The sequence below is a fragment of the Patagioenas fasciata genome, chromosome 7 (genome assembly GCF_037038585.1).
Source record: "Patagioenas fasciata isolate bPatFas1 chromosome 7, bPatFas1.hap1, whole genome shotgun sequence".
Lineage (NCBI taxonomy): Eukaryota > Metazoa > Chordata > Aves > Columbiformes > Columbidae > Patagioenas > Patagioenas fasciata.
The window spans coordinates 28145229-28170064 of NC_092526.1; the positions used below are offsets into that span (position 1 = coordinate 28145229).

At 41.9% G+C, this 24836-nt stretch overlaps 1 protein-coding gene across 3 annotated transcripts; it reads right to left on the bottom strand.

Moving 5' to 3' along the window:
- STAT1 (signal transducer and activator of transcription 1) lies at nt 1-24801 on the bottom strand. Of its 3 annotated transcripts, XM_071811213.1 has the most exons (25): nt 24712-24780; nt 24351-24453; nt 22086-22214; nt 21428-21572; nt 20488-20586; nt 18530-18625; nt 17754-17832; nt 17240-17331; nt 16457-16608; nt 16099-16257; nt 14643-14735; nt 14458-14517; nt 13337-13366; nt 13161-13254; nt 12160-12201; nt 11593-11676; nt 10954-11052; nt 10328-10463; nt 8476-8531; nt 7419-7513; nt 5139-5278; nt 3574-3759; nt 2920-2995; nt 2367-2469; nt 1-1582 (listed from the first exon to the last, which is right to left on the bottom strand). In XM_071811213.1, the coding sequence occupies exons 3-25, from the start codon at nt 22211-22213 to the stop codon at nt 1559-1561; spliced, it is 2268 nt and encodes a 755-aa protein (XP_071667314.1). In that variant the 5' UTR covers nt 22214; nt 24351-24453; nt 24712-24780; the 3' UTR covers nt 1-1558. The 3 variants fall into 3 exon arrangements, with proteins under 3 accessions (XP_071667314.1, XP_065697449.1, XP_065697448.1); XM_065841377.2 differs by lacking the exon at nt 24351-24453 and having other exon boundaries at nt 24712-24801; XM_065841376.2 differs by lacking the exons at nt 24351-24453; nt 24712-24780 and adding an exon at nt 24109-24238.
- Between the last annotated feature and the right edge of the window lie 35 nt (nt 24802-24836).

Genomic DNA, 24836 nt, shown 5'->3' on the forward strand with positions numbered 1-24836 from the left:
TCAACTGACAGTTCCATTTATTTAAAATGGCAAAAGAATGTTCCACTCGGCGGGGGGAAAAACCATTGCTTCTACAACTACTGGCTGTGTAAAAACAAAGCCAGGAATAAGGCCCCTGCTTTCAACCTCAAATTTCACCCTGGTTGATAACACTGAAATACAAAAGTAATGAAAACAAACTGCTGTATACGGAACAGGAGTATAAGATGTAGCTCAAGAAACAAATCTTTGATTTTTTTATTACAATATAGATATACAGCTACTTACAATAAAAGCATTAAGTCACCATGTGCTATTCTGTACCACTGTTCACCTCAATAAGCCCGGCTACCAAAAATAAATCGGTTTAGCAATGGTTTCCGTTAAAATACACACATAATATGTTCTAGGTCCTTTAAATTTTCCTTCTCTCTGGCTTTTGCAATGGGCACATCAGTGCAACACACTACATTGAACCATTCATTTATTTTCTAAGAAGCAGCTGACTGATCCAGAATCTTCACTTTCCTATGCCTTATCCCTAATTGCAAACCCACTTCCTTATCAAAGCCTGCGGAGTCTTCTAGCTGTTCAGATCAACAGTTAAATAAATGCCCTGGTTCACAGTGCATGAGAAAATGAAGCTCTGTTTCACCTGTTACAACCTAAATGGGGTATGCAGTATTGTAAAGGATACGACTGACTAGATCCTGACTGTGGTACATGAAGCACTGTGAATAAAAACATACTGCACCACCTTTTGCACCCTTTAAAAAGAGGAGGTTCTTGTTTTGTCCAATACTGCTGCCAGACAGCGTGGCTGCAGTCTGTAGGGGCTTTGGTCTCGATTGCGCAGGTTGAGTTTTAAGGTCAGCATGTGCTTTAAGGTGGTTTGCCAAGAAGCGCTCTTTACGAGAAAGATTGTGCTGAACATCATATACAAGAAGACCCTGGCTTAAGAGCAAGTGAAAATGAAATGCAGATAACACTTCTGACTGCTGTTTTCTCAGTAGGCCATGCCCTTAGGAAAGATAAAACCGGGACAAACTTGGGCAGCATGTGGATTCAGTGTGGCTCATACCTGTGGTGTTTGCTCCTTTCTGTGATGCAGGTGAGAATTCAAAGCTATGAAAATTCCTCAGAAGTAGTAAGGCAGAAGGTGCAGCTTTCCAAACGAGAGCCTTTGCAAAAGAACTACCTCTCCTTCAAAGCCGGCTGTGTACAGCAAACTCTTTTAAACGTCACATTTAACTAATTGCCTTTAACAAAAAATGCGTTTCTCCCATCATTCTTGCTGAGGACCTCTCGTTCCCATCCTCCTCTCTTGCACGTTATTTCACTAACTGAAAATTCCTTAACAAAGGACTTCTAAACAAAAAAGGTGCAAGTAAGGAGGCTGCTCAGACTGCTGTTCGTATTCCCATTAGCTAAAAGCTGCTACCAGACCTTCAGGATAAGAAACTGATGTGCTCTAAAATATTTAGGACCTTCCCAAAGAATTGAAGCGTGTCAGCAAGTCACTGATTGCAAAGCAGGATGCAGAAGCTAATCAGCTGCCTTAATGATGTAGCAGAAAGCTTTACGTTGTATATGCTGAACACATCTGCAACAAGAAAAGTACATGTCAATTAAACCGAGTAAAGCGCTAATATTCTAGTCTTTGCTAACTACAGAGCACAACCCACTCCTCCCCAAATAGCACCGGATTCAAGTACCAGGATCAAATTACCATGGAGGGAGGGGAAAAAAGAAACAACCCATGCTTTAATTTGGAAGTTTTTCTGAAGTACACCCCAAAAGGATGCTGCTGCCCTGTTAACAGGCAGTACCTCATCAGTAGGGCAAGACTTGCAAGCTGCATACCTGCTTATGCTTGCCCCACACACAGTTACTCCTTCCGCCCTTCCCACTGCCCTGCAAGGTGCACACTGGGAGCTTTGCTCTCCTGTTCTTCACCCACCTCCTCACACAAAAAAAAAAAAAAAAAAGGAATTTTAGGAAAAAATTATTCAGAGAGAGAGTTGTTGGGCATTGGAACAGGCTGCCCAGGGCAGTGGTGGAGTCACCATCCCTGGAGGGGTTTAGAAGGTGTTTAGATGAGGTTCTTAGAGACATGGTTTAGTGCCAGAGTTAGGTTAGGTTATGGTTGGACTCAATGATCTTGGCGGTCTCTTCCAACCAAAATGATTCTATGATTTTAAAACACAAAGAACAACTGGTAGAGATCCCATTCAACCTCCAGGTTCCCAGCTTTTCCTACGCATTTAAAGAGCTGCATTCTGAAGCGTTAACCTTCTGTTTTCTGATGGATGTTTGAAGGGAAAATAACAAAAAAAAAAGCAAGTTCTGGCTCAACCCTCCCACAAAGGCTGGGTTATGATACATACCACAGTATCAATCTCTTCTGGGCCTACTATCCGAGAGACCTCGTAGAATTCTTCAGGAGACATGGGGAGCAGGTTTTCTGGAGACTGGAGCCTGGAAGGGTGGCTGGGGGAAAGAGCAGAGCAGGGACAGCCCTTCAGTGAGGGAGCGAGGCACAGCTGGGCCACCACGCTGGCTCTGAGGCCACAAGGGCCACTACTGAGGTCTCCTGGGAAGAAGCCCATGAGCCATACACCACACTTTGTAAAGCCAGCACTGCTTTAAATGAAAACTGGGACTGCTCAACGATCTACCTTCTAAACAAACAAGTCCAACAAGTCTTTAAGAACTTGCTTTTCAAGACGTTATTTGCCAGTGCACCTACCTGCAAGTTCCTAGGGTTTTTAACCCCAAAATGGTGTTTCAAACACAGCACTGCATTAATGTGGTGTGATCAGATCCTCAAAGAAAGATTTGACAGGCACATCTACCCCTTAAATACTATGAAGAGACAAGAACCGCGGCTAAAAAGTTATGATCAGTTCCTAGAAATCCAGCATTTCTGTGGAAACTTACACTTCAGATACAGAGATCAACTCAGTCTTGATGTAGCCATTTCCCTTGGGACCATCCAAATCCATCGGCTCCGGTGCTTCAAGGAGGTAAAAAAAAAAAAAAAGCAGCTTGTTTTTTGGGTGCTTTTTAGCAAGTTTACTTCACATTGCCATCATTATTGTACCAAAAATAAAGCCTGTGACCCAGATAATGTGCAAGTCTCTCTCTCGTGCATTTTACAGCGCTATGGTTAATTTATTCAATTTTTTAGTAAATTTTCCCTTTTTGCTTTTCCCCTTTGAAAATGGGCAACAAAACCTCCCCTGAAGTCTGACGAACCACACGATCAGTCCTGTGGAACAGTCACATTTGAGTCACAGTTCCAGCTGTTAGTGGGAACCCACAGGAAAGCTGAATTTGAGGGCCAGCGACAATTACATTTCCAGTTTTTGATCTGACTACATATCAGGTTTTCAAAAACAGACTTTTTCTTGACCTACTAAAGCTGAAGCGCCTGTTCTCACCATTCAGCTGAGAAGCACTCAAGCAAGGGTTAGGCTGCTGAGACAGCCCAACTCCTACCCTTTCCTTCGATGCTGCAGAAATTATCCAGTGCACAAACATCTGAAGAGCAAACATCACACTTAGGCTGTCTGAGGCATTTATAGCACTCACCCTCCTTAGGCCTGGAGTAGTATTTGCCAAAGGCATTGTCTTTAGGTATATCTGGGTACAGAAACCTCAGCGGATTTTCAGGAATGTTTTCAGCTGCCATCACTTTGTAGTTGCGAATGATATCAGGGAAAGTAACAGCAGAGAGCTCCTTCTTGGTGTACGGTTCTACTGAGTGGAACTGGGGCTCTGCGGAGGAGAGAAACAGTGAGTCCTGAAGGTGGTTTCCAAGTTTTTTCCTAAAACTGTCCAGAAGAGCTGCAGCCACGTCCACAAATTGAGAGGTCATGAGAACAAAAGACTTACCTGGATGACACCTACTGTGCTGCAGGTAAATATTTAATGACTTGTCAAAAGGAAGGGACGATTGTATTGAGGGGTAGGAAGGCACGTGCGGGGATAGCTTATACTGATGGCTTTTGATGTATTTTGTATACATAATAACTGGGGTGACCTGTGTGTGGAAATGAACAGTGGTGTTTTACTAACTAATTACAGCTGTGCTACTTTTTCAGCCTTCTTCCAAATGATGTCATTGAAGCTCTGTTCCCTATTAGGAAACTTGATCCCAATACACCACTTGGAGCTCTTGTGAATCATAGAGATAGATAAAGCTGCCCTGAATGCTCCAAATACACCCTCCTTTGCTCAGTTTATGGATGTCTCAGCTATGAAGGCAGCAAAGGGAAAAAGCTATTCAAGCACATTCAGCAGCTTCTCTTCCAGCTGTAGGTCTTGGGCTCTTCAAAGTGGTGTCAACAGCAGCGGCACCCTGGCAGGTGGGGGTAATTTAGTATGATAAGAGGAGGACCCTGATTTGCTACAGGGGTGGTAATAGTTCTTTTGCAGCTTTCAAGTATCTAGGCTTTCTTAGAAGAGAGGTGAGAGAGGTAACCCAGCTAGCTGAGAAAGCCAGTTCTTCTGGAAATGAGAAGAAGGAGAACTCCTTGGGAAATGTAAGTGACTACATGGTTTACCTGGAAAGAATGTGGGAAGGAACAAATGTGCTTGACTATGAGTTAAAGCTGTTTGAGGAAGGAGTGTCGCACACAACGTGAAGTGCTGAGAGAACAATAATACAGAGGGTGAAATGTGACTGTAGTAAACTTTTCCTGAGAGAGAAATCTGGTGGGAAGGTGATGGGGTTTGGAGGTGGATGCAGGTGTGTGTGTAGTAAGGGTCTCTTGCTTGGAGAGACCCCAGGGAGGCCAAGGAAACAACCCTGTCAGTTTGTTTGTCCTCAACAAAATCCCAGGCCAGCAGCAGTACCTGGGAAGTGTTACTGTTCTTAGCTGAGACCTTAAAAAATCCCCTGTATGGCTTATAAACTACACCCAGTAAGGCCTGTGTCTACTGTGGTGTGTGGGGATTGCTCGGGTGGTGTGTGGGGATTGCTCGGGTGGTGTGTGGGGATTGCTCGGGTGGTGTGTGGGGATTGCTCGGGTGGTGTGTGGGGATTGCTCGGGTGGTGTGTTGTATTGGTTCTCAGTGTGAAAGAGCATAAAAACCATTTGTTCTGATGTAAGCTCGTATTTTGAAGACAAATATGTTCTCCGTTACTGACTTACCATTTTGAGATCCTTCCACCCAAGTAAATGTGATGGCTCCCTCTCTGCTGCTCTCGCTGAATCTCAGTAAAAACGTTCCTGGGCTCTGGTCCTTCAGTAAAGCACGTTCTTTCTCTTTACTTATGAAACCCATAATGCAGCTGTAACATTGAAAAGAAAAAGCTGTTTTAAAACTTCAACAAAAGGTTGGGCTAGCTAGGAAAATGAAAAAGCTTTTGTTGCTTAAAAGACCTGTAATGCTTGTAAAAGCCTGGTAGAAGTTTTGTCCTGTGACCAGGAGCTGCCCCAGGGAAGCTGTGAATTGCCACAGCTTCCCTGGCACTTGTCCCGGTGCCTCATACAATTTTTTTCCTGAGCTTGGAATAGAAGAGATTGTTTCTTGCTGTCCAAGCTGGGCTGTGGAAGCAGGAGTTGTATGTGTGTTTAATATAGTCAGCTTGCAGTTTTACCTTCAAAAGCGTATTAAGGAACAGTCATTTCTCCCCTTTGGCTGCTGAAACAGTTTGCTGGCTACAAGGTTGTGTTCATATGGGTGTGGGGTTTGTTTTGCTCTTTGCGCACATTTTCTAGATGAGCTGTTACACTAGTGTGACTTCAACCCTCCCCCCAATTTGCTCTGTTCAGCAAATGTCATTGTGTGGGCAAGGAGGCTCACGTGGAAATCATAGAAAATGGGTTGGTATAGGGAGTTGCATGAGCCAGCACTAGGGTATAGCCTGAGTCAAAACCCAACTGTTTTTTAAAAAATGCAGAATTCCTGTGCACTGATTCTTATTTCTCAAAATATTCCATCAATAATGACATTTTGAGTACTACGACTGTGCATTAAGTTAGGAGTTAGGGAAAAGTGCTTTTTGCACAGAACCTGCTAAATCATGTTTTTGCTTAGGATTTCAGATGCTGTAAGCTGTCTTGGTTTGAGTTTAGTGGGTTTAATGGCTTCATTTAGGTAACATGTTTGGCAGTAAATATCCTGTGTATAACTGAAGTTTTTGAGTCTTTCACCTTACTATCCCTCAAGTATGAAGAAAGGCAAGTGTTCTTGAGGCTATAATACTTATTGTTTTGTATACAAGGGGAGCCTTTATCTTAAGGAACACTATAGATTTGTCTCCTTCCCATTCAAGTATCGTTCCAGCTGGCAACAGTTTCCCCTTCAGTTTCCCTTTTTGCCTTTCTAGGAAATGAAGATCTGTGAGGATCCACCAAAGCCAGCTGAGGGAGGAAAAACTAATAGCATTCAGTTTCTGGTTTTAAATACATTCAGGAGTTAACTCATACCTCTTCTTTCTGTTTAAACCTTAAACGGGGGATGGCTCTCACAACTGCAACGGCTAATGATTTAAGACTGCACCAGAGTCCACTTAGCTAAGAAATATATAGGTTTTAGCAAGTGAAACAAGGCTTATGCACTATGAAGGGCTTTGGCAGAACTTGTCTGGAGCTGGGGGTAATAATTTGAAGCCTGCTGCTGAATGCAGGAAGACAGAGCCCTCCTGCAAAACCTGTGGGATAGCAGGATGCTCCACTGTGTGTGATTTGATAGGGTTTCGGAATGTGGCTAAACCTAAAATGCAGGATATTGACCTTGGCTAAACCTGTTTCTGGCAGCAATTACTCCTGAAATCAGCAACAGCAGAATCAAAAGTTTACTAAACCACTATTGAAGGGCCAATGGAACTGGTTTTCCATCTGGCAGAGTCTTACTACTTAATACTACTCTATTAAAATCAGTAAAGACTTTCTGGGGTCATGTTGCAAATACACAAGTTCAGAGTCTGGCTGCTGCCACCCACAGGACGCTCACAGTTATGTGTATTTGTGGGTAAAGTTTTTGTGGTGGTGTGTGTTTTTTGTTCGTTTGTTTTTGTTTTGGTTGTTTTTTAAGATGGATGATCCCTTTATGACTTATGCTTTGTTGTACTTCAGTCCTCACTGTGAAACATGAGAGAGGCTCTTTTCTAGGGTGTGGAAAGAACCTACGTACAGCAGGAGCGGAGGCAAAAAAGAAATAAATCTAACATTCAAAGCTTTGCTCTGTGACTTAAATGGGACAGCCTAGTCTTTTTTTTTTTTTTTTTTTTTGCTTTAAGCAGTTGCCTCATTAGAGGCTTCCTCACTGATAGGAATTTATTTGCCTCAGATTTTCCTGGTTGCAGGTTCCACTTTGTGCAGATACTTTGGATCCAGTAACCTTCACAACCTGAGGATGCAACTGCTGGCCTAAATGAGAGGACTGAGAAAACGACCACGTCTTTGTTAACTTCACTTAGGCCTTACCCATCATTCCAGAGACACAGGAGGTGTTTCTTAATCAGCTCCAGGATTCCCTCAATCCACAGCCAGAAGGGGAAGTTTTTATCATTCATATTTTCCTGAAATTGAGATTGTGGAAAGGTGGGGTGGGAGGGGGTATAACAGGGGTGATGAAACATGAGTTTTGTTAAGTGGAGAGGAAGCAAGTTCTCAGTCCTGCCAGCATCTCCTTGCTCTTGCATTGTTCTCCCCTCTTCCTTTTTTCCCACCCTTCCAGTATTCGCTTATTTTTTCTTTTTCCCTTTCTGCTTCTCCACTCCAGAAGGACAAACTCTTGGGAATGAACCATGTACTGAATCTTAAGGCAAGAGGTGTGCCTGAGCCTGCAGTGCACACAGACACATGATCCACCACCTCTCCTGCAATGACACTGGTCTGAGAGCAGAGAAAGGGCTCTGGTTCCTGCCTGGGCACTGTCTTTATTGTCCACTGCTGTCACCTCCTGCTTATCTATACCACTTCAGGGTCTAAAGCCAAAGAAAATGTGACAAGTTCTCCTTGTCTTGCTGCAGCCAGGGTTGCGAAACACCATGGTGTGGCTTTCTGCCATCATGCTGACCCTCTTGGCCGCCCTGTGCTACTCCTCACCATAATGCAGTTGCCCCTAGTCTGGGAAATGTCCTTCACTATGCAGAGAATGTTCATCCTGCTGGGTTTTCTGTATGTGTGTTTTTTTTTTGTTTTTTTTTTTTTCTGTAATAGTTAAAATAGAGAACTATACTATTAATAGAAACTGTATTAATAGTAATGAAGATGCTGTTTGAAATATGCTTTTCAGCTGTGTGAACTATATAGGAAAACAATCTCAAAATCACCTACTCCTTGCTACTACAAAATTCTTTTTCTTTCTACTCTTACTTTAACCTCATCACCCAAACCTTCCACAGCCACCTAAGCTCTAGGATAATTAGGGTACACTACTGAAAAAGAAAGCACCCTGGGGAAAAAACCCAACCGAACAACAAACCAACCCCATGACAAAGTTCCTTATTCCATCTCAGTTTTTAAGCTGTGTCTGTACCTTGCAGAATCTTGTCCAAGGAATAAGGCCATCGTGAGATCCTCCACTTGTTGGACCTGAACAGAATAAATTGACTTCAGTCATGTTCCCTACATTACTTAGGCTGAAAGGAAATTACTTATAATACCAAGTTCTGAGTGTTTATTTACAACTCTGAGCTGTTGGATTAAGAAAGAAATGGATGACTACTGTATTTGCATGGCTAGTACAGGAAGAGCTTGCAAAATTCCCCTCTGGAGAAATTCGCTGCATTGGAATGACCGAACGTATTTAAACAGCCCTTGTGTAATGGGAACTGATTTGTTCTGACACTTTCTGTACATGCCAGGGTCAAAGTGTTTCCACGAAGGAGACTTAACTCTTGCACATCTCTTCTGCAGCAAAAGAAAACCACATCCCATAAGCTTTTTTGTAGGAGCTCAGCAGACTCTACAGTATCTGAGATCAAGCACTTTCCTGACTTAATTCCGGTGACTTATAGGCTTTTGCCTTAAAACTCTTGACTTCTAGGTTTGCCCAACCACAGGCTCATCTCATTCCTGCCAAAATCATTCCCCCGTTGCCTTTTTCTTATGTCAACAGTGTTTCATAACCACATCTAAACCACCAAGAAAATCCTATGCTGTGACTACAACAGCAAGAGCTTTGCAGACCCTGATTATATTCAGAGCCAAATTCTGTCCATCACAGATCATGCTATGGATTTCAACAAATTCAAAAATATGCTGCTTCTCCCCTTCATCTTTAAAAATAAACTGGGTTAGGGAGCTTGTTTCTGATGCTGCTGGTGTTAGAGTCCAAGATTCTGTCAACTTTTGCATCACAAAACCAGCAGGTGAGTTGTACCCTGGTACCATGTTAGATTCTGTGCCCCTTTTTGCTAAGGAATCCTGAAAATACGGTGTTCATCTACCTGGGCTTTTTTTTCAGTAGTTAAATACTTTTAGCTGTAGAGTTATGATAATAGCATCCCTACTATTATCAGAGCTTGACAAAAATCTCTGAAGTTCTAAAATCCAGTGGTCAGTATGTCAGTGATTACTTTGTCTTCATTATGGTTAATTAAACTAAAAAAACTACTCTCCTTGCAGAATTTTGGGAAGTAATCTGTTAAATCAGTAAGTGTTTTGTCAGATCTTATGTCTTGGGGAAACTGGAGAAAGGGAATTAGAGACTGGAATGGTGTACTTACCACCTAGACCCACTAACATCAAATCCCTTTGAAGAGAAATGCTTCCTGAAATTTAAGGTTAGTGGAACATACTGAATCAACAGTATTTTTATCTATGCAAACACAGTAGCAGTGTCAAGTGCCCTGCCTATCAGGTAAGCTGACAAGGACTTTGTAAACAAAACTAATGGCTAAAATTAAGCTTTTACAAAGGACTCTTGGCTAGGAGATGTTCAGTTTGATATCCTTTAATTTCACAGTGTTTGCACTTTGATATTGCAACTGTGTTTATGCAGATAAAGCTCCACTGTAGTTGAGGGCATGCATGAAGTTAAAATTAATGGAGGTCGATTGAAAACCAGTAAAATCGAAGAAATGGCCACTTCAAAGACTGACTAAACATGTGTTATTTCAGTAGCTCTTCAAAAGGCAGAAGTAGCCCACATTCACACTTCCTTAATGCAGAGAACTCCTAAGCTAGAACTACAGTTTTTTTTTTTCTTTTCATTATCTGATCTTCATTTACAAACCCTACTGTATTGAAAACTGGGAAACACTTTATTGCTATGAATTGATATTATATGGGGGGGGAAGTCGTGAGAGGAAATAAAATAGATTGCAGAAAAGAGGTAGAATGAGCTTCAGCTCAAACAGGCCACCTATAATGGAAGCAGATCATACCAAGTAGCTTCTCTCCCAGCATGCTCAGCTGATCTGCATTAAGTCCTCTCTTTGTTACAGATGAAAACTGCCAGCTCAGAACTTCAGAAAGTTGAGACCATTTTGCATAAGGTGGATTCAGGAAGAAGGACAAGTTCTAGAAAGCAATGGAAAAATAACAATCTACAGTTAACAAACATGAAGTTTGGAATGCCATTTGAATTTATGAAAGTGTATTGCCAAAATGAAATGCAGATTTAAGGATGGATGTTAGCTTGAGACAACTCTGCAAAAGCAGGCTGCTGTTCTGCCAGATGCTCTTCACCAGGAAAAGCAGTATCTGGGATTCTGCTTGGGATGTGTCTTCTCCCAGTGGAACGAATTCTGAGATTAAACATTCAAGAATTCAAATAGATTTAAGCATTTGGCTTCTCACTGTACTGTATATACTGAGTACAATGTATAATAAGCTTATGTGGGTTTTAAACAGTGCTCTGTGTAGGACATGGATGTCACTGTCTCTTGCTGAACCTGAAAGCCATTAAGAGTCATCTGCATGGAAAAAAATTCAGCAGACACTTGTATACAGACAATGCTTGAAAATTACATGGAGTACTTCTGCTACTTTTTTTTTTTTTTGTGAATACCTTGGGATCAGCAGACAGCATGTTGAACCACAGGATAGAAGCCCATCCGCTTGGCAGCTGGCTGACGTTTGAGATCACAACGATGGGAAGGGATGTGGTCTGAAAGGGATACAAAAGGACTCGTGTCAGGTTGTCTCATACTGCTGCTGCTGTATTCCTCCACATTTCCCACAAATTCATTTCCACTGTCATTCCCTGCTGGTCTTAACTTTTTCACTTGAACTTTGTATGTAGGGGAGAAAATGTCAGTATGATGAAGTACTAGAAAGACTTGGGTGATTGTTCTCTGATAAGGACTTGATTTTAGTGTCAGTTAAGATAGCACTGATAACAACAGTAGAGTTTACAGCCTCTCACTTCCAAAATAAAAGGAAACCAATCACGTAGAGAGCTTAAAACACAGGTTTGGTTATTGGACACTTTGCAAGCACATCTACTCCTATTTACCTGGAGACTTGACAGTATTCTCACTGTATATGCCTATACAGAGATCTTGTGAAGTGTCACTTCATATCTTTTGAAATAACAGGAAGTGCTTGATATCTCAGCACTTTAAAAAAAAAAAAAAATTAAAAGCATAGATTGTCAGCAGGAGTGACATCCAGGAATTTAAGTCCATCTCTTTCATGTAAGACATACCTCTAGGTCTATCACCAAGCCAGGCTGGCACAGCTGTGTCTCAAAACTCAAGGAGTGAAGTTCTTCTGTTACAATGAGAGGACCCTTTAAAAAAAAAAAAAAACAACAAACAAACAAAAAAACCAAACAAACAATAAAAACCACACACACAAAACACACCTCACAGGGATGGAAAGACTGAAAATTGCTTAGCAGGAAGATGAGAAGATTTATCATGGTGGTAAAAAAACCTTTTCTGGCCAAGGGTTCTTGCTCTAGACCTCAGAGTTTACATGTCAAAGTCAAGTGACAATGTGAAGTTCCTAGAAGTGCTTTTTTTTTTTTTGGCTAGTACACAGAAGCTGTAGAAAAAATTCTGTCTTTGGCAGAAAGACTTGTTAAAGCCAGTTGTCCAGGAGGACACTGTTCTTGCAGGTACCTCTTACACAGATAACTTCCAAAAAATACTGAACCCCCTCCTATTGATCTGTGTGTTGCTTCATGGGGCTGAGCGAGTGTTGTCTTAAATGCCCGAATGCCTTTTTAGTATTATGCAAAAGCTTCATAAACAAGGTTAGTGCTGCTTACCTCATTTGTTCTGTTTCCTGCATTTTTCTGTTCTTTCAGTTGCTGTAAATGAAGAAACAAAAAAAGCCTGTCACTCACTTACCTCGGCCTCAAATGAAAGTGGGAGAGGGTGGAAATGTTTGCATGCTCTAGTTGTTTAACTGTGTGCAAACTTGCTGCACTAGTGTCTGATTTTATTTGGTTCTAAGCTGTGGAAGCCAAAGGATTAAACTGTAGATAACTGCTACTCTTTTATAAACTAACCATCTGTGAAAACAGATATTGCACCATTATGATGTAATGTCTTAATGTGAGAGGCCTTGTAAGAACAGCAGTAGTGTGAAATAGGGAAGGATCAGAAGAAATACGGTTTTATCCCCTCTGAAGTGGATTATAAACTCTAGACAGTGTCTGTTCTAAGCAATGAAGGGAGACTTCCACGTTCACTGGTTCAGGACTTGCTTTTTTCCTTTCTTGTTGTAATGATGAAACAAATCTGATTTATCTCACAATCTGCAGATCGGAAGTGTTGTATAGTGTGCTAAAGGCACTGAATTTCTGGTAGCTGCCCACTTCCAGACAACTTTTGTCTTTCCGACTCAAAGCTCTTTAAACTAGAATCATAGAATGTCCTCAGTTGGAATGGACTCGCAAGGATCATGGAGTCCAACTACTCCACGCTTTCCTACCTACAGACCTTCCTCCAAAAGGCCCAAACCAGCATTTCTAGGCTTCTTTTTCTTCCTCCTCTGAAGAACTCCTTGCAGCATAAGCTGTATAGTTGCAAATACTCTTGTTTGCATTTCTGGCCTCATGTCAGTGACAAAAGCAATAGCATTTAAATTGAAACAGGCCAATGATTTCAAAAAGAGAAGAACCAAGAAAAAGGAGAGATGATTACAGTTCCTCTTATACAGAAGTAAACAATTACTCCAATAACTAAAGCAATTTGTCTGTTTCCTACCACACCCTCTACCCACATAATGAAATGGATGTGTCAATGAAAAAAAAAAATCCCCTACCAAGTGCCTGAATTCTGCTGCTAGACTTCCATTAGTAGATTCTTCCATGTTCATTACTTTTGTGTTTGTTCCCAAAATATTAAATTTCCTGAACCTTCATGAAGAGAGAAAAGAAGTAAGTCTCAAATTAATTGAAAGAACCCAACATCAATATACTGAAGTGTGATGCCACATACCCTTTGACTGAGTTCTTCTCACTTACATCTCTGTCAAAAAAAAAAAAGAAAGACAATCTTTTAACAGTTCTGCCACGGACAAAATGTGTTTATTTTAGTAGCTGACTAAGAACTGGTAAAAATGCTTCTGTGAAATCTTTGGTGCAAAAGAGGAGGCAATTGGTTCAAGCAGTTAAAATGAATATTGTGCTACGCAGGCTGTCCTTTACTGAAGCTTAAATTTGCTATAGGGGCTTTATAATCAAAGTCCTTTCTTTTACTACATAGGTCTTAACTCTTGCTCTGAGGAAAAAAAATACATAGCACTGCCATTCTAAATCTGCTTTCAAACTATACAACTTACTGAATACATTGCTGCATCACTTGAATCTGTTTTCCCACCGCTTGGGATTTTACCGAGTTGCATTGTACCTGATGTATTTCTCAGAGCCTCAGCTCCCACATCTACATAATTTCTTTTTCCCTGTTCTCTGCAATCTTCTGGACCCCTGAGTGGTTTCAAGCAAACAGAATGCCCCCTAAGGACTTGAAATGGAGGACAAAAACCTACTTGCTTTCTTAAAAGCACATCCTCTGCTGTTATTTTGGGGAGTCTTTTATGTTTGTTTCCCTGCCCTTAGAGTAAGTGCTAAATTCATCTGAACTGTATTGCTTATAAAAAGCTGAGCTTGCTTACAAAAGACTGGTAGTGATCTGTTCAGATTGCTTTAAGTTTTTCACTAATTGAGAATGTCATAGTTTAAAGACAGACTGTTTATACCCCTAATTCCAAGACAGCTTTAGGATGGCTAGATCCCTCACTAGAGCTATCCAAAAAGTAAGATATTTTAAAGACATGGCTCAACTATGTGACTGTTGCAGTAGTGAGCTCTCTCTAGTGCACCCGAGTGGGGATGGGGGCAAGAAGCTGAGGCTGTCTGTGCTTTGTGACATGTCTCTAATGGCAGAAAGAGATTTGGAGCAAGGGCAGGGGTAAGAAAAAGGGAGACCGAACCTGCTGTCATGGACAACCAACCCGCTGCTGGCCAGCTCAATATTTAAAATGAGACTGCCTCTCGGCTTTCTGAACACAGGGACTGCTTAGCATTAATGTACATAGGAATGAGAAAAATGCAACATACTTATCAAACAGAACTTTCACTTTCAAGTTGTAGTTCAGTTCCTGCAGTTTCACCAACAATCTGGAAAGAGAATATTTTTTTCTAAATGACTGCAATTGTAAAAGACAGGTCATCTTCTATGGCATGCTTATCACAGGCATATTTAGGCTTGCCACAAAACAAGAATGGGGAAAGGGAAAACATACCTCAGTTTTACAGTAAACTGTACTCCTGTCTTCAGGACTAAGGGCCTCTGAGGGTGTGTTGGCATGCAAGGCTGCCTCTCTACCACAAAGGAGCTACAGAAAGAACAGATTGAAGGCACTTTATCAATGTTGTCTTTAAGGAATAAAAAATTATATTTAAAAAAAAAGGTGAACTTTAAAATAATGGTGATTTACCAGTAGTACTGCACAGCACATTCGTTCAGTTTCAACCTACACAGAGGTTTGTGTGTTGTTTTATTTCATTTCTATCAATGGGGCTAGAAAAGTTTCAAGTACAAAGTGATTTGTAAGGGCTGGCTTGTCCTAAATACATCTGTGACTTGAAGAAAGAGAATGTTACCTCAGACTTCCCTGAAATCAAATGGCAGGTAAACACTGTGATGTAACTACTGCAACCCAAGTGAGGAGTGTTGCTTTTTTTGCTATTCCCAGCTCTTTCCAAATTCTTACGGTGACAGTGCTACGTAACACGTGCCCAAGAGCTGGATAGGAGAAATGGGGATTTGATAGGGGCTAATGAACTCCACAAAGCAAACTCCTGAGCCTCTAACCTGTTCTGATATACCCCCAGCTGTTGCTATCTTAGGCACCTTTTACTTATCTAGCACTGTGCTGTGTAGACATAAATCCTGAAGGATTTCTATTGCTACCGAGTCCTAGGTGGCATGGCGACTTTTCCTTCTGCTGTTTTCGTAGGCAAGAAAACTGAACAGCAGCTGCAGTTCAACAGCTCTTCCTCATTGCCTTCGCTTTGAAAAGCAGTACCTGTGTTTTCCAAATGAAGATTAGTGGTCAAAGCTTCTGAACATGACTCTGGAAACCTGGGTTTTAGCTCCCCAGGACAGGGTGTTACCTACTTTATCTAAGCCTCTTCCCTGCTAGATTCAAGTCTTCTGCAGCATTATTTTTTGTCTACTATATGTTTAAAGAATATCACTCTGATTTTATGCAGGGCAACTACCAGCTAGAGTAACTTGCATCATTAGAGACGATACAGAGACAGGGTCAGTCTCTCTGTGCTGGAGATTAAAAGGATGCATCCAGACACAACAGATTGGACAATCTAGTGTGTATTTATCTTGAGCATATCTTGGTGTGGATGGTTCCTTGCCTCCAGTTACTTGAGCTTTGCAGGGCTGAAGCTTAAAGCAAAGAACAGACTAAGAGATTGGGAGTCTGATTTTGTGATCGTGGCATATTGCAGCCTAGTTACTGCTAACTTAAATCATGACTGATCATCACCCTTTCCATAGGCCTAAACCTGTTGAAACACTGCATAGGGTAAACCTCAAAAATGGTCATTTACTTTAACGTTTGTGCCCAACTTATGAAAACTTCAAACTTCAAAGTTAGCATGTAGGAAGTATTGAGGGAACAGAAGGGAAGGTGTTCTCCATCTATTTATTCATGCACACACAAAGAGTCTCTTTGTTACCTCTGGATGAGCTGTTTGAAAAGACTGTATGTTCGGTCCTGCAGCACTTGTTTGTTTTTGGTGATGGGATCCGGGTCATACGTAAACTTCTGTTCCAGTTCCTCAAGCTTTTTGAGCTGCTGACGAACTTGCTGTAGGCTTTCGGCAACAATGGTGAACCTACAATTACAGGATCTTATTACTTTCAGTGTGTTTTTGTATTGCTCATTGGAAATGTGGTGAGGTGATAAAAATTAATGAAATGTAGTGTTGTGACAGAATGAAAATGCATGATATAAATCACTGTATTTCACAGATCTGATGTTCCTTCGTAACACTTCTAGTCCCTGCACAATGCAGCCCCTGACCAGAGACTCACCAGTTCTGTAGCTGGTCAAGACAGGCGTTGGGTGGGCCACCGATGCACGCGGTCTGCTGCCTGTGTTTCCATTCCACCAGCTCCTCCTTAATCAGAGCACTCTGTGTGTGCTCTGTGTTGTTCAGCAGCTGTACAATCTTGTTCACCACTTCCTATACAGAGTATAAAATTATGCTGTTTATTAAAAATACTTCATACCGGAAAGCTATGTACTGTTTTAGCTAATGCTATCTGTCTGGCAAAACTCTGCAAGGAGCTCAAAGTAATAGTTTCTGTCAACTGAGGATGGTTTCTAGAAACACCTGATGCTTTTTAGCTGGAGTATTTTCTAGATTAAATGGAGAAATGATGGAAAAAACAAAGCATGTTCAGTATTCCTGAATTCTGATGAGCCAGTGTCCCACATCCATGTATGTCCCAAGTATACATCTGGGACCACCCAATGTTTGAGGTAGATTTGAGCACTGCAATGAGTGTCTAATATAGCTGCAATTTTTTAAAAAAATGTTTATTTCCTCAAGAACATGACTATTGATGTGACACATTTTTTCCCCTCGTTGTTCTTTTAGCTTTACCTGACAGAGTTTGATAGAGGTTGCTAGAAGAGAAATAAAATTGCTTACAGGGATTCTAGATTTTGTCAGGATTGAAAGAATGAAATCTTAACTCAATTGATAATAGTACATAAGTTTTCTTTTATATAATTTGCTATGTCAACCAAATGAAAATTAACGTGTTCAAAATGAGGCACTGTTGCCTTCTGAAAGAAAACTCGAGCGCTACCTTTCTCTTGAGGTCAAGTGATAAAAACATCTTCTTGAGATTCATTTGCTCTTTCTTAAATTCCTCCTGTGACACACCATTGGAGTCATGCTCTGTAAAATAAGCCCAAATTGTGAAGGTGAGGCTGAAGGAGTGCTGACTTTTGGGTAGGGGAAACACTGGGGGCAGGAGGGGACCTGCCTGGCTAATGTCAACTGAAGTATATCTTTAAAGCTTAAGAGAGGAAATATTTACTGCCTCCTAGATTTTTTTTTTAATTCCTCTTTTCCCTCTTCTGAAAGGACAGAGTCAATACTTACAGCAGTAATTCAAGGAAAAGCCACTATCTCACTGAACTAATTGAGATGTGGGTTTGCTTGCTTTTTAGAGCAAGAACCTGATTTAAAATAATTATTATATTGTGTGAAGATACATGCTGGGCTATTTCTTTTCAAGCTGACTTCAGACATGAATGATTCATAGTCCTTAACCTGGCAATGGAAGCTAACTGTTATTTCAAGGGAGGTTTACTCACCTCTATTTTGCAAGGTTTTACATTTAAAGTCATATTCATCTTGCATATCCTCTAATGTCTTGATGTCTTGCTCCACATCCTATAAAGCATAAATGAAGGTGGCCACAATTATTCACTATTTTCATGTAATGCAAAACTACTTCTGACTAGGAGCTGCCTGGTACCAGACCTCTACAGAGATGAAGTCCAGTTTTGTAGCAATGCCTCTTCCTGTAACTAACAGAAAACATCCCTCTAGTCACTCTCCCTATCCCTTCTCAGCTATTAATAACTACAATCTGTTACTTATAAAATACGTAAGTTCACAGAGTTTAGAAGACTCTAGGTTATAGGGGAAAAAACAACACACAGCATTTTAAACAGACTTTCAAATTCTTACGTATTGCTTGAAGAAAAGCTTTCTATCATTAGTGTTAAGACAATAAACATCTATGTGCTAAATTAAAATCTTCTAGTTAATGACAAATTGGTCAAGTATGTGATTTTTTTTTTTTTAGGAGTTTTGCCTCAGTTGCTTTTATTTCAGATGGGTAAAATGTTTTTGTTGCTAAAATTTAGATATGAGAAATCTGACTTTGCTAAACCAGTTGAATCCCGATCTGTATTATGGTGCTACTGACAAATAATTACTTTCTATTTTCAGACAATTATTGGTTAGAGACTTGTAAACCAGATCATTACCTTATTTTTATTTGTCATTTTTAGGAAGTCTTAGGGTATTGAAAGTTTTCAACATCTGTGAAGCAAGAAACACTACTTTAAATAGTTATACTTACTACAACGCTGTTTTTTACAGCCTTAACTTTCAAATCAAGCTCCTTCTGTTTGTCCAGCATCCCGATCACAGTGTTCTGTACGCTCCCCACTTCCATCTGAGGGAGGAAAGCAGAACACCACAAGTCAAACCAGAGCAAATACTTTTTTTTTCCCCATTAATATAGGTTAGTGGATTTTTCTGATAAACAATCTGATGAAGCACAGCTTTGTTCTGAGAAACCGTACTAAAGTTATTATAATATAAAATTGAGTTCAAGTGAATTTACAAGAAACAAGGGAGGATTAAAAATGCCTGTTGTGTGGTGATGCTGCAGTTTTTCATCATAGCATTACAAAGCTATAAACATATTCTGTCTTCTCTTTGCACAAATCATTATTTTGTTTGCATTTCTTCATGTATCTTCTAAATGTATTTCAAAAAACCAAGCAACCCTGAAGGCTGGATGAGGATTAGATTCATCCATACAGGATATGGGCAGAAATGGGCTAAGAATACAATAGGCCTGTGTGGAGGCAAACAGGGTAACCTGATTGACCATTTCTTTCCTTTCAAGCATGTTTTAGATATCTGTGTAGTTTCTTTGAAAGCTGATCTCAGCATCATTCAGGAATCTTACTGCATGACTTCACCCAGGGAGAGCTGCAGGAATTTGAAAGAGAGGATTTTTTTTTGTTTGTTTGTTTGTTCCACACATTAACAGTGCTAGAAACTTGCTGTTTTTCCAGTGTGGGACAGTCAGGTGTGCATTGTTGTTTTGATTAATGCTCCAACTTAAGCGAAGGTCATCTAAAGTATTTATTTTGGGAAATGCTCCTCATCGTAGATTTAAGTCAGTCTACTTGGGAAATCTCAGCATACTGAAACATTTGGCATTCTCCTTCGGTTTTTAAGATGCTTATAATTGTGCTTGTTCTGCATTTTACCTTCTCAGCTTTGGGAAATGCAAATATTTACCAGAAAGTGGAGGCTGGGCACAGTGTTGTACCCAGTGCCACCAGTAAGTTTCCCTTCTTAATGACCCAAATGTATCACATGCTGGAAAGGCAGTTTTGAGTGGTTTATGGCATTGTGTGCCAGAAGTGAAACCAAACAGCTGTGCTGCAGCTGCAAGGGCTCTGCTGGAGTCACATTTTTGGAGGAGCTGGTTTGGACATAGTTGCATGAGGCATCATGTTGAAAGCCTGTGCCCCAGTGTTCTTCCCACTCTACAAACATGCATTCAAAAACTTGCCCTAAAGGGAAGTATTTCAGCATCTAAACTTAACATGCTTGGTTAGTCATTACTTTATTACTACATAAGTGGATTACATCTACCTACATGGCTTGCATGCCTTTCCCAACTGCAGATTTTTTTAATTGCAAAACAGTTCTCCTTACAAAAGGAAAAAACAAAGACAAAAAGTCAGAGCAGATGAGGAAGCAGAAGAATATGGCTTTACCTATGATTCAGAGAAGAGAAATGGGCTTCATTTAAAAAACAAAAATGGAAATAAATATTTGGAGATAACTGGGAAAAGGAATGATGTACCATTTTCCCAGAGAGACAGTCCAGAGAAGCACCAAGGCTCAGCTGCTTAATACACTCAGGAGTAAAATATAGAAGAAAAATTCTACAAAATCTTGGAGAAATCAGGCAAGCACTAATTATTAAGTTGTAATGAAATCTGATGAGCACGTCAGGTTATATGACAGAAGCATTAAAAAAAAGCATGGCTTTTATATCACTCTGGGAATAGAAATTACTTCCTGGCCATTTCCCTTTGAAATGCTTCATACAGCACAAACAAGCCCTCCTGTCCAGCTGGTACAGATTGGTGTTGACTCTTCTGTCCTCAAAAAACATGTTGTTGGGCAGAGAGGACAGCCTGTTTCCTCTTTCAGTCTTCTTCCACTACCTCTGTCCCAAACAATAGGAAAGGGTAGATACAATTGCTGCAGACATTCCAAGACTGTTACCTGACTCGACAGCTGGGCACTGTTCAGTATTTTCCTCTCTTCTTTCAGACAGTTGTGGATAATCATTGCCATGTGTATTGGGTCTTCTTGGAAGTTATCCTGGTATTGGAGAGAGTCTATTGTTAAGCTTCACAACCATGATTTCTTGTCCTTCAGTAAAGTGATTGGCAAAAATATTAGAGCCTTGGGGCACATGCTGGTCATAGGATGCTCCAAGACTACAGGGAGTGTGACAGCTGCACCCATGTCCAAGAATGAGCTTCTGTTTTAGTTCATTGGTGTACAAAGTGATGGGACTGGGCACAAAGCAACAGGAAAGGGTCAGAGACATGAGTGGGAGAAGGGAGGTGCTTCCCTACAGCCCTAGATAGAGCTCATCTTCTCTCCAGAGCCACTCTCCTGCATAAAAAAAAAAGTAGTACAGAAATAGCTGCTGGTTTTGAAGGGTAGCTAGGGATCTGTTCTGCACTGCCATTTGCTACCACCTGCTTTGGCCCTTTTCTCTGCCAGGGTGCACAGAAGTGCTGTCTGATGGCAAATCCCTTGCTATTAACTCTAGTTCTGCAATTGCACAGGAAGGATTTCTTCCCTTGTGTTTCTTCTGTGTCAGAAGCTTATTAGGATACTGAGGAAACCAGCTGGGGAAGGGGTGGGGTAACTGAAACTACACTTGTTCCAAATATGTATAGTGAACACCTTACAAATGACAGCTTTCTTCTTCCTGGAGTTCTCAGAAATTTTAACTGTACTGGTAGTGAAACTGTAACATTCTAACTGAAGCCAATGAAAACAAAAATGGAGCAACATTTGAATTCTGGCTTTTAAATTGGGATTCCTACACATTTTCTGCAAAAATCCCTCATGGCAGGGTAATTTGCTTAGAGGCATCCAATTGTGCAACTGAAACATGCAAATGTACAGGCATATACCCCAGGCATACCTGAAGATTACGTTTGCTTTTCCTTATGTTGTGTTGCAGCAAAAAGTTGTTTTCCAGTAAGAATCTACTAAACTGATCATCAAGCTGTGACAGCAGGTCATGGAATAACACTGTAGCAAAAGACACATTGTTGGCTGCATGTTCCCTAGAATAATTGAAGGCATGTTTGTGTTAAATACACTTTCAATATAACATTCAAGAAATGCATACAGTAGTACTTTATTTTTAATCCCCAAGTCCAGTTGCAGTATATGCAAACAGTAAGAATTACCTTCAAACACTTGCATTCTCTCAACTTTGACTTTCCTTGATACAGAAATATTGTTTTTCTCTGTATTATTCTTGCCACATTCTGTGCAACTTCATTTACTTATTCCATGCACACCAAGAAGCCAAAAGTGAGCTTGATTCATGTGCATGTTGTACCACTCTTCTAAAAGAGAATCCCAAGAAATCTGGCAAAAGTTCAGTCTGCCAACAGCAAGAGCTTGAGTTACCAAGGTAATAACTGATTGCTCTTAAAAGAGCTGCTTTTGTCACAGACCAACCGAGGAAAATATGAGATAGTACTTGTTAGTCTCTAAAAAGCCCTGGAGGGGCAAGAATGCAGGCGATAGCACCCACAGTGAGCTACCTTAAAGCCAATGTCCAATCTTACCAATCCTGGTTTTCTAGCCACTGTGCCAGGTACTGCCTGATTTCCATGGGAAAGCTGTCATCGTATAGCTGGTGAACTTGCTCCAAGAACTTGGAGTCAAGTTGCTGGAGCTGATACCACTGAGTCATCCTGAGGAGGGAGAAGAAAAAAATAAAAAGGTGTAAATGTATAAGTAAGACTGCTCTGGTAAAAGTCAACTCTTTAAGTTTTCATGAACAATAGCAAAATTGAGGGAGTAGGAAGGAAAAGTGTTTGCAGCAAACAAAAACATTTTCAGTTGTAACTGTTTTACAAAGGTAGCCATTACAATTGAATACTTGTGTTTAATTTAAAAGAAAAATTAACAAAACTGCGAAGACAGTGAACTCTTTAATGAAAAACAACTCAAAGCTAAATCGCCCTTCCCTGTGAAAACATGCCTTTTTTTTTTTTTTTTTCCCTTTGAACCCCTTTTTACTGTATTTACGGTACTGGTAGTGTTATCACTCTCTTGCTTAGCAGGGATACGATACAGGAATGAGGAGCTGTGTGTTTAATACCTGTATTCCGTAGGATTGAGATTCTGTACATGGAGTTTTGCCTTTTATCAGTACTGATGTACCCCCCTCACCAAGAGGTGGAAAACCAAAGAAACCTTTAATGGCCCATTTTCAGGTGCTATTTGTTTTCACTTACCTGCTCTGAAAATGAACAAAATCTGAAGTCGCTTTAAATAGAGAAATATTGGAGTGCTATTTTTCCTACTGTATCCGTCAGTTCCCATGATCAAATTTTCCGTTTAAATTAAGTAATGGCTGCAGCAGACACAGGGTTTTTAAAAGGAACTAACATGATGAAGAGAGGCTGTGCTGTAGAACGATGTTCTGTGACAGGCTGGCTGGATGGTCAGATATTTGGTCTGTGTAGACCTGTTACCATCTCCTCCCTGGGCTGCAGTTTAGTGTCTTGTGCTAGAAATGGCATGTCAAGATATGTCTGAGGAACAGTTCAGGCTCAGAACGTGGGTGCTGAAATGCAAGTCCATTTGCAGCTGCAACTTTTAAAACAGGGTGATAGGACCTATCCAAAGAACAAGGCAGCATCAGGGTGAAAAAATATCTTAGACATGGCTTCTTGTCAAATGCCATCAGTGTCTGTGTGCCAGCTTCCCCAGCTGCCCTGGGGTGTATGCGTGAGTAGTGAATGAGAGTCCAAAATGCTAATTTTTTTTTTTTTTTTTTTTTTGAAGTGGAGGCTTTGAGGGTTTTGATGTGTGTCTGGAATTCAGATTACAGGTAACGCAACATTTGAGAATGCTGTAGTGGCACCAAGGTGAACAGTTAAACACAACGTTGGTGAGGAAAGCTGGAAGAATTTGTCTAAATGCATTAAGTTAGTCCATTGTGTTTTTGCTTGTTTTTTCTTTTGTTCTTTTTCTTGGTGTAGTTTAATATTCCTGTGTCTTAAAGCAACCAGAGTGGGAAAAGACGTAAGAGGGGTCACAGAGAACCATCCAAAGGGGCGGTTACAGAGCAATATGATAACACAGCAAATGCAATCTTTGGGATGCAAGCAGGGAAACGCTGAAAAAAATAGGGAAGTTAGCACCTTTTGTGGTGAAGGCATTAGAGAAAGCGATACTGGGGTGCAGTGCTCGCCCTGGCACGGACTGACAGGTGATGTGAGTAGGACAGACAGCCCGTTTTGAGGTCCTGCCTTCCCTTAAATAAATGCAATATGATTGCAGTCTGGGAGTGTCCCTGGAGAAAAGAGGACCGGGCTGGAAGCCCCGAAATCGGGGGTGGCTTATTTGCAGGGTCTGTGCACCTCGGTGCCATCCGTCCTGAGAGCTTGGGCTCCTTTTCTAACCCCATTTAACCGCCTCCTAAAAATTAGGTTCTCCGTGCAGTTCTCGGCCGATCGCCGCCGAACCGTGCAACGGCAGCTCGGGAGCAAAGGGCGGCTGAACGCTGTCGCTGTCCCTGCCGCCTCCCCCCCTCCGCCCCCACTGCTCTGACAGCGCTCCCCGGGACCCCACACTCACCTGCGGGACGAAGCTCCTCCGGCTCCGGACCCTGACCCCCGCTCCTGCCGAGAAATACCCGCACGGCCAGCGAGCGGGAGGGCGGCCCACAGAGCCAACCAGAGCCCAGCTCCCCCCACGTCAGCCAATAGGCGCGCAGCAGTGCCGCGATGCTCCGCCTACCGCCCTTTCCTTTCCTGGGCGTGGGTGGAGCACGCCGGGTGTTCCTGCTGTCGTGCTTTCCCCCCACGCCGGGGACTCACCGGTCACCCGGGGGCTCCCGTCGGTCCCTACCCGGCTGGTCCCGAATAACCGCGCGGGAGTTGCGTGCAGATGCACCGCGCGTGGGGCGTAGAGAACGTACAGCTGTCGAGGAGGTTGAAGAAGCGGGATGTGAGAGCACGTATGACAGGTGCCTCTAGTGTCCCCCAGGCCCTGTCAGGGTGAGGGCCCTCAGGAGCTGACTCCCATCGCCCCGAGGAGGGAAGACACTAAAGCGCAGAGCCCCGGGGGCCGTCTCGGGCCGGCAGCTATGTGAGTTCCCCTGGGCGCTCACCCCGCTCCTGGGGCTGGCGGCGCCGTCCCCCTGCCCTTTCGGAATGCAGCTCGGAATCCTCCCCTCACCTCTCGGGGAAGGCTCCGGAAGCCTTTTCTCGTGCCCAGCGCCCGGTGCCCACGGATACCGGCTCCGCTGCTTCAGTCAGACCGTCACACCGGGCGGAGTGCGCAGGCGCGGCGGGCGGGGGGGG